Source organism: Xyrauchen texanus, chromosome 26 (genome assembly GCF_025860055.1).
Source record: "Xyrauchen texanus isolate HMW12.3.18 chromosome 26, RBS_HiC_50CHRs, whole genome shotgun sequence".
Classification (NCBI taxonomy): Eukaryota; Metazoa; Chordata; class Actinopteri; order Cypriniformes; family Catostomidae; genus Xyrauchen; species Xyrauchen texanus.
This window is the reverse complement of record NC_068301.1, coordinates 15,347,994-15,363,150: the sequence shown is the minus strand read 5'-3', so window position 1 is coordinate 15,363,150 and position 15,157 is coordinate 15,347,994. Positions and strand designations below refer to the sequence as shown.

General features: G+C 42.3%; 1 protein-coding gene across 4 annotated transcripts in view; it reads right to left on the bottom strand.

Moving 5' to 3' along the window:
• Positions 1 to 10,840: 10,840 nt before the first annotated feature.
• LOC127619929 (zinc finger transcription factor Trps1-like) overlaps positions 10,841 to 15,157 on the bottom strand; it is a 154,610-nt gene continuing 150,293 nt past the window's right edge. For all 4 annotated transcript variants that reach the window (XM_052092961.1, XM_052092962.1, XM_052092963.1 and 1 more), the window contains exon 7: positions 10,841 to 14,547. In XM_052092961.1, coding sequence (XP_051948921.1) covers positions 13,396 to 14,547 — 1,152 coding nt within the window. In that variant the 3' untranslated portion in view covers positions 10,841 to 13,395. The remainder of the gene's footprint in view (positions 14,548 to 15,157) is intronic.

The window sequence follows — 15,157 nt, the reverse complement described above, 5'->3', positions numbered from 1 at the left end:
CCGAAACTGCCAAAAAATGTTTATATAAAAAGAGGCTCGCAGATGACGGTCACGTTTTTTCCAGGAAAAAAATAGTTAGCAGCGCTACTACAAATAAATCAACAAAATTGGCCAAAAAAGTTCCTGATATTTAGCTAAAAATGTACATAGTATTGCTAGCCTTTTTAAAAAAATCAAGTTTCACAGAAATTTGCTTAAAAATAGAGGCTAACTGCCTGTCCGATGAACACAGACAGTCATGTAATTGTTTTCTCGCGTTACTCTTACAAATAAATGCTTCATAACTAAAACTTTTTGACTTTCAATAGACAATATTGAAAACACATGTTAAATAACTTGTCTTACCTTGTCTTACCTCGAAAGATCACCTCAGTTTTCAATTTGAAGCAGTAAGTCCAACACTGGAGTAAATCTCCCGGGATATCCCCTCTGGCTCCACCCAGGCAAATGGAGGATGACGCAGATGACAATACATTTCTTATTCACGCCCAGTAACCCCTTAACCAATCATATGCGTTTTTAGCTTATTTTGTCATGAGTATCTGGCAGTTTTCAGAAATAAAATCGGTGATTGGACGGCAAAGATATTGAGACAGAAACCTTGGGAATAATTGTTCCCAAATTTGAACGCTCTGGCTGGAAAGCGGAAATCTTTTTAATCGCGATTAATCGCATATTTTTTGTCGTTAATCGCGAGTAATCTCAGATTTTGAAAGTGCTGAAATTTGACACTATATACTCATTTTCATGTCAAAATGCATTTATATCCATCTTAGGAAAGACAATTTGTAACAAAACGTCTCGGGTTATATGTGTAACCCTTGTTCCCTGAAAAAAGCGGAACGAGATGTTGCGCTGCTAAGCGCTACGGGGAACAGCTTTTGCTGTGAGCCGAGCTGAATAATGTGTGGAACACGTCAATGAACATTGACCGGAATTTATAGCCTCGGCTGATGTAATCATTAGATGCACCTGAGGCCAGGCTATAAATGGATACGTCACCAGGTGTCGTCAGATACTTCTTTTTGAAGAGCAGTCCTGGGACGTCCCAGTGCGGCAAAGCAGCGTAACATCTCGTTCCGCTTTTTTCAGGGAACAAGGGTTACACATGTAACCTGAGACAAAAAGCTTCACTACGATGTTGCGCTGCTAAGCGCTACGGGGAACGCAATACCCACGCCGCCGCACTTGGGGCTGTCCGGACCCCTACGGTTGTGCAATGTACTCACAAAAACACGAGAGGTCTCAGACATGAGCTTCAGATGTCGACTCAAGGGCATAAGAGCCCGGAGTAGCAAAGCATCTAACCCATAAAGTTCGATGAATGTGTGCGAAGAGAACCCTATCGCAACAAACTTGTCATAAAAACTGATGAATGTGAGCGGAGAGGACCAGCCTGCCACATCACAAACTTGTTCAGGCATGAGCTGAGATGTCGACTCAAGGGCATAAGAGTCCGGAGTAGCAAAGCATCTAACCCATAAAGTTCGATGAATGTGTGCGAAGAGAACCCTATCGCAACAAACTTGCTGCAGAGGGGGACCTCTAGCAAAGGCTTTAGAGGAGGAGAGCCCTCTGGTAGAGTGCGCCCTAAAACCTACTGGCGAAGCTTGATCGCACGCCTCGTAGGCCCGGGCAGTAATGTCCCTCACCCAAAGTGACATAGTCTGTCAGGACGTGACCGCCACCCGGTCACGGCTTCCAAATGAAGAATTGCTGCCCTGATTTTACGCCACTAGCAAATGCGGTGGACATAAGTCTGATGGGTACAGACTGGACAAAGTCTGAGACGTCTTACAAACGGCAGGGAGCAGAAGGCTTAGAGAATAACCGGCCAAGGGTTGCGAAAGGCACCTTGGGCAGGTAGTCAGGGTGAGGGTGCAAAGAATGCTTTTGGTCCTACCTGGGGCAACTCAAAACAGGCCGGCAAGAGAGACAGAGCCTGTAGGTACCCAAGTCTCCTCAGAGACGTAATTGCCATAAAAAAAACATCTTGAGAGTCAGAAGTCTACCAAACGCTGACTCTAGAGGTTTTAAAAAGGGGGGTCTTACCCTATGAAGAGGTCCTAGCAAGGATGCCTCTTAGGGGCACCCGCCCACCAAGGCGTGGCAAACCGAAGTGGAAGCCACATAGAACCTGGCAGTGGCGAGGCAAGTGCCCGCTGACAGTTCTTTCCACCGAAAATCCAGAACTGAAGCAAACTGGCAGTTAGCTGGTTCTGTAATTGAACTTATTAGAAGGAAACGCATGCAGGCGCATTTGTGCCATGTATGCGCCACCACGATCAGCACCCCGAGGGGGACTGGGTGACTCGGGGAGAAGTAGAGGAGACATTGTGCTATCAACAGAGGCGAAGAGGTCCTCTTCTGCCCTGTAAAATCTACCCAGATCAGTTCCAAGGGAGGGAGCCCTAGCACTTGCAATGGTCTCGATAACTTCAGGAGAAAGCCCTGTGAACCTCAGTTGGTACCCTACAGGGGCCAAGCATGAAAGGTTTCATAATTCGGGCGGGGATGAATATGTCCCCGAGCCTGAGAAAGAAGGTCCTACCTGTTCGAATCGCCCAAGGCGAGCCGTCGAGGAGAGATATTAACTCCGAGAACCATATCCTGTTCAGCCAGCGCTAGCCATTAATAGTAGGCAAGACCCTTGCTGGTGAACATTGCCAAGACTCCGGGAGCAGAGAAACCGGGAAAGAAACGCATACAGACGCATTCTGGGTCATGTATGTGTCTTAACGTCCAGACCCAAGGGGGCTGGGTGATTTCAGGGAGAAGTAGAGGAGACATTACGCTATTCATAGAGACGAAGAGGTCCTCTTCTGCCCTAAGATCTCACCCAAACTTGTTCCAAGTGGAAAAAGCCCGGCATTTAAAAAGGTCTCGATAACCTCAGGAGAGAGCCCTGTGTTCCTCAGCTGGTACCCTTAGGGGCCAAACATGAAAGATTCCACAATTTGGGGCAGGGATGAAATATTGCCCTGTGCCTGAGACAGAAGATCCTTCCTGTTCGGCATCGCCAAAGGCGAGCCATCGAGGGAAGAGATTAGCTCCGAGAACCAAGCCCTGTTCGGCCAGCGCGGTGCTATCAGTAAGAGGCAAAAACCCTTGCTGGCGAACTCTGGGCAACTACTACCTTAGGGTGGAGTTTTTAACTCCCCCGTTGGTATTTTCTGTCTGGACCGTAAATCTGCTCCCATATACGGACATCCAGGGATATAACTGACCTGAGTGACAGGAGCTTGACCTGGGCCCTAAGGAGAACCCAACATGTCAGAAATACAGCTGACAAGAACGTGGGTCTCCTTGATGATTTATGTAAGAGGCTACCGCTGCATTGTCCACCCGCACCAAGACATGGCAGCCTCAGGAGGAGGTATTTCAATGCCAGAAATACAGCCATCAACCCGAGACAGTGACTGTGACAACCGAGCTGACGACCCTCCTATCCCCTTAAGCTGGACGACCACTTAAGGCCGCTACCCGCCCATCAGGGAGGCGTCTGTCGATTAGCAGCCTGCGACAACAAGACGCACCTAGAGTGGGACCCAAGGCAGAAAACCGGGTCTGAACCACATAGAAAGGAGCGAAGCCTGAGGTAGCGTAACCCTATTTAGCCTAGGGGTTTTGGCCCTTGGAAGAATCCCTGGCTTTTGGCCACAACAAAAGCGGTCTCATGAGCAGAAGGTCCAGAGGGATCACTGTGGACACATTCAGCCCTGAGACCTGGAAATCATTGATACTGATAACAGTGCAACCTTGACCTAGCCTGACTTTGCTCAGGGTGATCTAAATGGACTAAATCCTAGCGGGAGACAGTTGTGCCCGCATTGAGATTGAACTCCATACGATGCCCGATAGACAGTGTTCTGAGTGGGAGAGAGGGCGCTTTTCTTGGCGTTGAGCCTCAACCCCAGAGAAACAGATGAGCTAAGGCGATGTTCCTGTGCTGAACTGCCAGTTCCTGGAACTGCGCTAGGATCAGCCAGTCGTCTACATAATTCAGAATGCAGATGCCCGAGTCGCAAGGAGCCAGCTACATCATGCATTGTGAATGTGCGGGTAAAAAGGGCTAGGCTGAGTGAAAGAACCTGACCCTGGAAGACTTCAGCCCCGAAGTGAACCTCAGGAACTTTCCATGTTGTGGCAGAACTTCTAAATGAAGTATAGAAGTGCGTCATAAGATCGATGGTGACCAGCCAAACGAGTTGTAGGGCTTGAGACACGACCGTCTTGACAGGCATCATCTTGGACTTGAACACCCACGGGTATTTGAAGTTTTAAGATCTAAGCCAGACACCACCCCTCACCCTCCATGGGTAACGGGAAGTATTTAGTGTAATAACCTAACTCTCTCTCTGGAAGGGGAACACATACCATGGCCCCTTTAACCAGGAGAATGAGTTTTGTTTTTACAAAAAAGAAATCCGGTTTACGGTAGTGAGAACACGCCGTTGAAACACGGAAAGCGGCGAGTGAATTAAATCCTGATGCCCTTATAAGACCCACAGAAAAGAATATATCCGGCAGGAGTTTCCACGCTGCCAGGATCTCTGAGATGGGTATTTTATTTTAACACTTCCTGTTGAGGGTTGTCGGGTGTTTCGGCGTCCTGAATAAGATGCAGGAACAGCTGAAAACACCCAATTTTGATGGAAGCCTCTGCAACCCGAAACACCAAGAGGTGGTGGGAATGGGGGCTTCGAGGGGGTACCGGGAGGGTGAAGTGAAACACGTGCCCGTCCCGAGGGAGCTACCCCTTATCTAGGTGCAAGACCGTCAGGGTTTTCTCTTGGGTCTTGCTTGGGGCTGGCGAGGCGGCGAGACTGTCCCCAATCCCTGGGAGGAGGAGCACGACTGCCACGCTTTGTTTTTGAGCCTCCCTTCAGTCAGGACCGAGGCGGGTCTGCGGCTTGCTCGTCAAGCGCAGAACCCACACTCAGGTCGTCCAGGGGGTCAGCCTGTTACGCTTGTAAAACAGCATAGTGTGCAGAGCAGCACCAGCCTGACCTGCTGCTTGATAAGTCCTTCCCACTAAAGTGGAGGTTGTCCTACAAGGCTTTGAGGGGAGAGAGGGCTTCTTAAGTGACGATGCCGAGCCCGGCGAGAGACAGCCCGCCAGCGTCTCTTCGACCGGCGGCATCACTGAATACCGCCGTGCCTCAGCACCCACGATAGTCGAATATAATGACGTCGAGGGTATGCGAACACGGGAAGGAAATATATATATATATATATAATTTTTATTTATTTTTTTTGGGTTCTCCATGAGCGAAAAAGCTCTTCATGGAGGTTATCAAAGAAGGGAAGGGATCCATGAGGCGTTCCCTTTCTTAGACTGGAAGATAAAATATATCCCCTAATTTGGAGCATTTGGAGGTCTCTTTTTCGCATGGCCAGTCCAATCTGGCAACCGCACGAGTAACAACATCGAGCAATTTCCTCCGTAGATTTTTTTATCGCGGATGGAAAGCTCGGAGGCGGGAAGAGAATCGCGATCCACCTCATGACCCGAAGAAGCGTCGAGATCATGTGTGAAGGACCAGCTGGGTTTGGGGAGAGAGTGAGAGAAAGGGATCAACCCGTCTATTGCTCCTCAGCCACATCCATGCAAGAGCCCCACGAACGTTTTTTTTGTGCTGACTCCCGGAAGCAAGCGAGGCGAGCACGACGCACTCTGCCTGTTAAAGCAAATCGCAGTGCTCGCACCCGCCCTGCTGCAACGCGAGAGCAGCGTGCTCTTACCCCCAAACAAACAGAGCAAAAACTAATGTGTGTCGTCTTCAGCTATAGAGCGGAAGAGGGGAACACGCACCATTTGCGGCTTTCAGTCATTCTCTCTTTTTCTAAACAGAAGAGAACAACGTTCACTGCACACTGCCTAACTGATTCTAACTTCTAACAGAGGAAAGAAAGTTTTGACAAGGTTTGTGAAACACACAGAAACAGAATCGCTCTGAAAAAAGAGTTTCTGACGACACCTGGTGACGTATCCATTTATAGCCTGGCCTCAGATGCATCTAATGATTACATCAGCCGAGGCTATAAATTCCGGTCAATGTTCATTGACGTGTCCACACATTATTCAGCCCGGCTCACAGCAAAAGCTGTTCCCCGTAGTGCTTAGCAGCGCAACATCGTAGTGAAGCTTTTTGTAAAGGGAACAATATGTAACAATATAATGCTTTATTAACATTTTCCAAACAAAGACTTCCACAAGAAATACACTAAAATACTACCAATTTGAGTAACATTAAACAATTCCCAAAGTCTAAATGGGAGCTTGACTAATTGAAGGAACTAGTTTCCCCATTGGTTGTCAGTGTAATGACTCTGGGTGGGAACATTACAAAGGTTCTGCCATTCACACCAGTGTTTAGGCTGTACTAACAGTAAATGCATAAATCACGATTAAAAAAACTTTTTTTAATTAATTGCATGCGTGAACACTTTAATTCTGACTGCTCTAATTTTTATCTAAAAATACTTTGTCTATACTTTTCTTACTTATAAACCTTGTATGGTCTATGTAGAGCTCTATACAAATTAATTAAATTGACTTTTATTGGAGATGTTTGGAAAACAACAGCATAAGACTTAAGTAGAACCATTAAGAATTGGCTAAAATGTTTTATGTTGAGACATCCGCTTTTGTGTTTGGCCAGTTATGGGGTGACAGCTAGTTTATATTCACAAAACTGTACACCATTTCCTATTCAAAATGATTGCACTGTTGTGTTGTAACCTACCTCTCAAAACTTGACTGGTGATGAATGTGGCCTGAGTGAACTAGCCGGTCCTTTGAAAAGAATGTTGATGGAATAAAGTACAGGTTAAAAAATAAAAATAAAATAAAAATAAAAATAAAATGAAGGGCACCAACAAGGTGCATTGTGTTTCATTGAGCAATGGTACTTTAGAAAGCCTGCACAGCTGGATAAAGGTCAGTCGAGTAGCCGTGTTTTACAGAGATAAAGGCCTGTGCACAGCGTACATAATCACACAGTTATGATAAAGCCCATTGTGTTCAACTATCTATTGTGATTTGAATTCTATACAGGCAGGCATATCTTTGTGTGCACTTGAGAAGACACAACAGTGAGGGATCTCAAAGTTATTTCTGCTTATCGTTGAATTAGGCAGTGTCCTAACTGTCCTGCTAATTGGCAGGTACGTTTTGACTCTAATCCAAACACTGAATGAGAACTATGATGATGATAGAGAAGGTTATAGGGTTAGAACATTTATCAGAGAACAGAAAGCAAGTAGCAAACATAAAGTGTTCATTTTTCTTGCATAAATGCACTCCAGAGTTGTTGGTCTATGACAAGGTTTATTCATTAATTCATGTTTTAAATCATCTTAAAATTGGACTATTGCGAATGTAAATGTGCCAAATGGCTGCAGGCCAACCTTTAACATTTTGCTCGGAAAAGGATACATTCTGTATGATGCTTAATTAATATTTTTGGCCCATGTTTCAGTTAACTTTGTAATAGTGAATGTTAAATGAAAATAACAAAACATGCAAAAAAATCTAGAATGTAACTACACAGGTGTCTCAAGATGTCTTTGACTCTGCGTTTAAAAAAAGTGGCATTCCTTAGCGAGACGCTGAACAGCGCAGATGCACGCAAGAAAGCATTTGCAGTAAATGTGCACCAACATTGGACACTTTAAAGTAGGGTTGCCAACTCTTCGCCACTCTTTTATCAAAACAAGAAACAAAAATGTGGTTACAGTAAGACACCTGCAATGGAAGTGAATGGGGTCAGTCCATAAATGAACAAATATACACTGTTTCAAATGTATAGCCACAAGACATGAACATCCAAGATAAAACGGGACATTTGGTAACCTATACTTAGAAGATACGAAGGATTAAGTAAGTGTGAGCATTTACAACTACATATCTCCACCCCGTATGGCCGAGGAGTGTCATGTTGGACAACAATATGTTTATTATTCAAGAGGCTTTCTCCATCTTTGACAGAATATTGTTTACATGCAAAGCAACCTCTTTTGGCTGATAGATAATCGAACTGCTCACCAAGGGCACAGCACTGATGAAAACTAAGCAATGGAAGGGGGTGGGGTGGGGTTGGCTGGCATACACTTAGCTGCAAATCAACTCATGACTGGCATACACCAATTTTGCTTTTGTATAAGCTGGTGAGGAAATATGGAGGAAGTAGTCAATCAGCGGCTAGAATATAGGGAACAATGGGAAAGAGGAGGGGAGGACTGCTTTGTTTAATAAATAATATTAATGGTAATAGTAATGTGCCTGTTTGTTAATTGGTCTGTATTAAACTGTTTAAGCAGATACAGTAGATCAAAGTGTGATAGTCTTTAAAGATTTAAAATGTATTTGCAGGCTTCTTCAACAGAGACTTCTACGAAGCTGTGTAGCTAACTCCAAGTTTCAAGAAGCCAACCAAAGCCTCCAGCATCAAAGCCTGCCTGCCATCAAGCCCCTGACTATGAAGCCACCACCATCTGAGAGACAGTTACTGTGCCAGTGTCCCACAGTGTGGAGAGCCGACTGGCTGTATGCACAGGAGTCCTGAGAGAGGTTGTCTTCAAAGAGTCACTCTGTCCGGTGTCTTTAACATCCACTGGTCAAGCACACTGAGGTCAGGGACCTTTCCTCAGGGTTTGGATGGCCTTTGGCTTTGAAGGTCAGTAAAGTGTTAGTGGGACAAAAACAAGAAAGAGAGTGGGAAAAAATTAAAGCCATGAACGCTTTCATTTGCAGCTGTCACTGTAAGAGAACCTTTTGAGAAGCGGTTATGCCAGTTGTGGATAGCACTCAACATCTCTTTAATCTCAAAAGGAATGTTTTGATATTTAATCATCAGGTACCATAAAAAATAAATCAAAAGGAGAGGTCTCGTCCACGTCAGATAGCCTTTCAGACTAGTGATTTGAGCCAAGAAACTGTGAACTATCAATTTTTAGCAATGTTTTTTTTAAAGAAATAGTACACATAAGAATGAAAATTCTGTCATCGTTTACTCAATCTCATGTCATTCCAAGCCCTTATCTTTATCCTTAGAACACAAAACTGTTTTCTATACAACAAAGTATCAAGTTCCAAAAAAGAAAAAAAAAAAAGAAAAACATGAAAGAGGTCCACATGACTTATATGACAACGATGAGCCATCCGATAACTTCAGAAATGTTATGTGTTAGGGAATAATGCAATTGTTTGTTTTTTTTATGCAAAATTTGCACATTATATCCAGTCATATAGTTTTTCTTTGAAAAAATATTTTCCTTGTTTCCCTTGGGGTTGTATTTATGTAACATAAATGCAGAAGTGATGGTTATCTCTGAAAAGATCAGATTCTAAGCTTTCAAATGATACCTCATTTGTCAGACGTATGTATACAGGGAGAAAGAAACTAAAGATAACATTTACTAAATTCTGAATAATAAGATTAATCATGATTTTTCTGTTGACAGCCATATTTTTTAACTGCAAGAAATAAAAACAAATTGGCTTCATATATTATGCAAATGCATCAAGGTCTGCATACTAAAAATACTTTTATTAAGCTCAAACGGGAGATATAAAAAATACAAACATTTCAGCTGTCTGCCTTCATCGTGACAATTGTATTTTTTATATTTCCTGTTTGAGCTTAATAAAAATATTTTTAGAGTGCAGACCTTTTTGCATTTTCATATTGAAACATAGGTCTTAGCACCTAATTAGCTGGGAGAGTGTGGTGAGTGCTTTGATTTGTTCATATATTATGCAAAAAAATAAATAAAAAATCAAAGTATTTGGGTAGCTCAGCAAGTAAAGATGCCGACTACCACACCTGGAGTCTCAAGTCAGGCTTCCTAAGCAACCAGTTGGCCTGGTTGCTAGGGTGGTTAGAGTCACGTTGGGTTAACCTACTCGTGGTCACCATAATGTGGTTCTCGCTCTTGGTGGGGTGCGTGTTGAGTTGTGTGTGGATGCTGTGGAGAATAGTGTGAAGCCTCCACTTGCCAGTTGTGGTCTCCACGGTAATGCGCTCAACAAGCCACATGACAAGATGTGTGGATTGATGGTCTCAGACGTGGAGACAACGGAGATTCATCCTCCGCCACCTGGATTGAGTCACAACACCACCACGAGTATGAATATCTCCTTGCAATGTACATACTATTAAAGAGTAATTTGTATTTGTGTAGTATCTTTCTAGTGAGTTTCTTCTTGCCATGGTCACCTTTAGCTTGCTCAGTGGGTTTTGTAAGTTATATATGTCTTACATGCCACTATATATGTAAAACTCTTAAAGGGATCATTATATTTGGGGGTTATTGGCATCAAAAAGTTTGAAAACCACTGCTTTAAACTGGTATCCTGCCTACCACAACCAGACCTGTTCTTACTGGCTGTATATTATGAGCCCTTAACCAACAGTCTTGTAGGGCAAAAGATAAATCTATTGGACAGCGATCAATAGCAGCTTCACACAGCGCTGTAAGAGATCAAAGGTTTAATTTGGATTGTATGTCTTGTGACTCAGTGAGCACAGGGATACCGCAATCCACTGACTTAAGATAATCAACCATCTTTAGATCCAGCTCTCCCGATTAAACAGAATTTCACTAAATTTGAAGATTTCACTTAATTAATAATTTATTAAATTGTTTTAGTGGTGCAAAGATTGTTGCATTCTAAGAAAAAGTATAGGCTCAAATTTAGCTCTATCGATTCATGCCATTATTTGATGTATTTATGCAAAACAAAAAACAAACAAACAAAAAACATTTTATTTATGATTTCAGACAAATGCTTTCTGATGAGACAATAAGTGAAGGCGCACACAGCAAATTGCCAAAATGTTTTATTATTTTATTAATTATTATTATCATCATCGTCATCATCATTATTATTATTATTATTCAAGTTTAGATGTAACAGACATCTTTGCCATTTTTATTGAATCTTTTTGCATGTAAAAACCTACCACACAAAAATAAAAACAAAGTTAAGGTGGCAGGTAAAAAGAAAAATAAGTCCTAAATCATCATCATCTATGCACTTAAAATGCAGCAAGTGTAAAAACAATAACATTCTAAGAATAATGGTTAAAACATTTACATATTTATGCCCTTTGCCTTGACCCTGGCCAAACAAGCTTACAGGCTTCAACAAATACTCCTTGTGTTTTAATATTGCTAAAGCCTTGCACAAGACCTTCAAAAATAGGCAAGATCTCTTTTATTTATTATAATGCAGTACCTGTACTTAGCATGCTAATAACACATTTAATCTTTCTTCCTTTCCAATAATCAGAGTAACTGAAGTGCAAGCATGAACATATTTTCAAATTAAAGAGAAAGAATGGCCATTTAGAGATAAAACAAAACATAAAAATAAACAATTCTTTAAGTTATATAACACCCATCTGTATAAATGGTCTGGTGTAAAGGAATGGTTTATAATAATCATTTTTCCAAGAGGCATTTGAAGATAAGCAGCGTAGTAAGGTTAGTTTCAGAGAAATACAGAGAGCAAATTAGACTTTTGTAGCCTGAACCTCTCTCCCTTTATCCTTTTGATATAAATAAGGTCAGACTAGACCCAACTCATTGAACATATGGCCATGAAAAGGGGCAAGCGTGTAGAAGCATAGATGAGAGGACAAAACAAAAAAAGAAGACATTTGTCAAGGGATGTTGACATTATTTAAAGCCTATTTTCTATTAAAACAGAATGGAAAGCTGAAGAGATGCATAAATGGCTTTGCAATATATCAAGCAGTTGACTTGATAAATTATGTTTCTGATTAGAGATTACTTTTGAGCTCCTTACAATTTAAGATTTTTGTTGTTGTTGTAGAGGTAGACAGTTGTCCACTCCTCATGATAAAAATGGCAAAATGAGCATAAACCAATGCACAGCCAGGTGAAACAAGACTATAAAGAACAATGTTATGTCTCTTTAAGACAACTGCCATTGAAAGGCACCAGAAACACCTGCAATTTCAAAGTTTCATCAACATCAGTCTTTAAAACAATTTTTATTTAATTATAATGTATTTTCAATTGTATTTCTGTTGGTAAAACCACTGAAAACTAATCTGAGAATTAGAGGTGGAACGGAGTAAATTTAGACTTGCTACGTGTTATTAGTTAGAGCCTTGACTCCCAAAAATACCAAATAAAGCACAGCCTGATCAGCTTCCCTTGAATTGAAGTATCAGAAGAGCAGGAGAAAAATACAGGAAGACTTTAGTCCAATACAACAAGTTACTTCATCTACAAAGCAAAAGTACATGGTAAGGAGAGGTAACAGGAAAGGACGACGCTTGGAATGCATAGTGCCCTTTTGCGGCCAAGGACGACGAGAAAAACAAAACATAGTACTTTTGTTAAATGTTCCACCTTTGGAGGAAAAGAAATAAAATTGTATGTTTTACAGTTTTCGTGGAAAAAGTTAAGTCAAAATAGCAGGTGTTGCTACATTTGCAAATGTAAACGTTTTTCAGAGCCAAGCTGAGGGCCCTTATTCAGATGCAAGTTCAATGTTGCATATTAACATTTCATGTAGAAAATACTTTGGACAATATATCAGGCACTGATAATATGATTTTACTATTAACAACCTAGAAATTATTATTATTTTTTAAATTCCTTCCCAAATTTCTAGAGTAACAAGAATTGCATTCATTCAAGCAACTAAGGCAGCAGCTTAAAAGTTTTGATAGAATTGTGACTTGAGTTACCTAAACCTATCTCTTCCAAAAACACAACAACAAACAGTAAAACTTCAGACATTTAGTATAATGTTAATGAGAGACAGTAAGACTAATCTAATGTTGTCTATTTCAGCCACACACATTCCCTGAGGATGCTGGATGTATTTTTTGAGGACGACAGTCATTTATGCTGTTGCCATAGTGACAGACGGCTGCCACATTTTCCTACAGTGAACCACACATGCTGAAACATCCTCATTTTTTTTTATCAGAACAAAGTAAGAGAACTTTCCAAAAATCTGTGAACACACACAGCAACAATAAAAAAAGCAATAATTACATTTGAGTAGATGTACCTTGCTTGCTGAACTGCCTTGTCAAAATTACATATCTCGATTAAGGAAAATATATCTAAATTGAGTAGCTACTTGTACCGATGTATTCAAAAGCAGTTCTTGTTCATTACAAGTGGAAATAGATAATAGCTTTTTTGTTTGTGAGCTCCCACAGAAATGATATACTGATGGAAGTTTCTTACATTGGTTGATTAGGCACCATGATCCATATTGGCACATTTTGAGCATAAAGTTCAATGTATTCATTCATACATTTGTTTAGACTGGCAAGTCTCCCATTGGGTTCCTCACTGCTCTAGCTATGCTAGGACTGCAGGTATACTAGACCATAAAGTTCATTGGTTAGAGGGGCTGGCGTTTGCCTCAGGGACTGCCCGGTGGAGGCCTCGCTGTATGTGGGTTGTGAAATCGTACTTATCAGTGCAAGCATGAAGGCAGATACTGCACTGGAAGGACCCACCATCACCATGGCAACTCATGTGCAGGGCGTACAGGACCTCGTCTAGGAAGACAATGCCACAGTGGACACATTTGCTGGACAGTTCATCTTGTGTGGCCTGATCAACCTTCTGCAGTTTGGAGACTTGTGAAGCAGAACAGTCCTCGTCACCTTCCATGGGCCGATCCATCTCCTTTTCCTTTTCTGATACAGGTGATGCCTGTTTCTTGTCCGCATCTTTATCCTTGGCAACAAGGGCCCCATTGGGGGTCAGACTGGGTTTGGAATGCTTGATGGCCAGGTCGAGTGGGGTATCGCTCTCAGGTCCAGAGGTCGGTGGAGGTGGGAAATGAGGTGGTAAGCTGAAGGTGGGGTAAGGCACAAAGCTTTGGCACTGATTGGGAAGGCCAGCCACGTGGCCTAGGTAGTGGCCCGGGTTGCCAGGCACAGACATCTTATACTTAGTCCAGAAGCGCAACCAGTCTGTTTCACTTTGCAGATCATTGTGGAGGAAGGGTAGTCTGAAGAACGGGTACTGATACTTCTCAATGGGGCTCCCGGGAGGAGAGTAGCTGGACTGCTTTGATGGACGCATATACTTCTCGATAGGGCTGCCCCGTTCTGAGCCACCCTTGCCATCGCTGCCCTGGGGTCCAGCACCAAGTCCATTAGCCTCAGCTAATCCATCTGCAGGGCTCTTGTGCATGTGCAGTGGAGGCATACGCTTGTGGATTTCCAGTGTCTGGTTGACAAGGAAGGCGTGGGTGGAGCGGGGACTCGGGTGACTTTTGGTCCCGGAGGAATTGTAAGTCTCGAATTTGCCAAGCTGGACTTGGGACTCAGCCCGTGACAAAGAACCATCAGATCCAGATTCTTCAGTTCTTCTCTCCAAAGGGCTGCCATTAAGGCGTTCCTCACTGTTGACACGCTGCTGCTTGGACCCCACCTGCTCAGACGGTACAGGATCAGGGTTTAGGCGCTTACGTGTCCGCCGACGGATGATCTGCTCACCATTGTTTTGCTTGATAATGTTCAGCGGTCTGGGGGTCTGAAAAAGAGCAAATGATTCTTCAGTGCTATTTATAAAATGCATATTTGTGCATTGCATGTAGTAATACAATTTTAAAAAGTGTAATCTTTACATGTGCACTACATGGTCATCAGTTATGTGGACATTGCCATCTAATTAAATGGTTTTCTATTCCAGTGAAGACAAATTTGCAGTGTAAATGGCAAAATGTAGTACACATTTTGTAAAAATTTAGTTATGACTGAAATTGGATCTCTTAGACTATGATCTGTCCTGTGACTGACGGGTTTGGATCAACTATGCTCGGACTCTGAGAAACAGTGTGAAAATTAGATAAGGCACAATTTTTTATTTCAACCAGCACATAGATTACGGGTGTGGTTTTCAGGTGTACACATACTTTTGGCCATGCAGTGTATTTAATAATGAATCTAAACCTCCTCTTTTTATTGGACTACACAGCTGGGAAACAAAAACAAAGACTAAAGCCAGAGCGCTTATGTTTCAGGTTTTTAATCATTGATTTGGTTAAGCTTTTAAACAACTTCCAAGAGTGTTTAAAAACAAAAAACTGGACAGGACTGTCTCTATTTTAATGCCTCATAAAAAGGTATTTTATCTAATATTG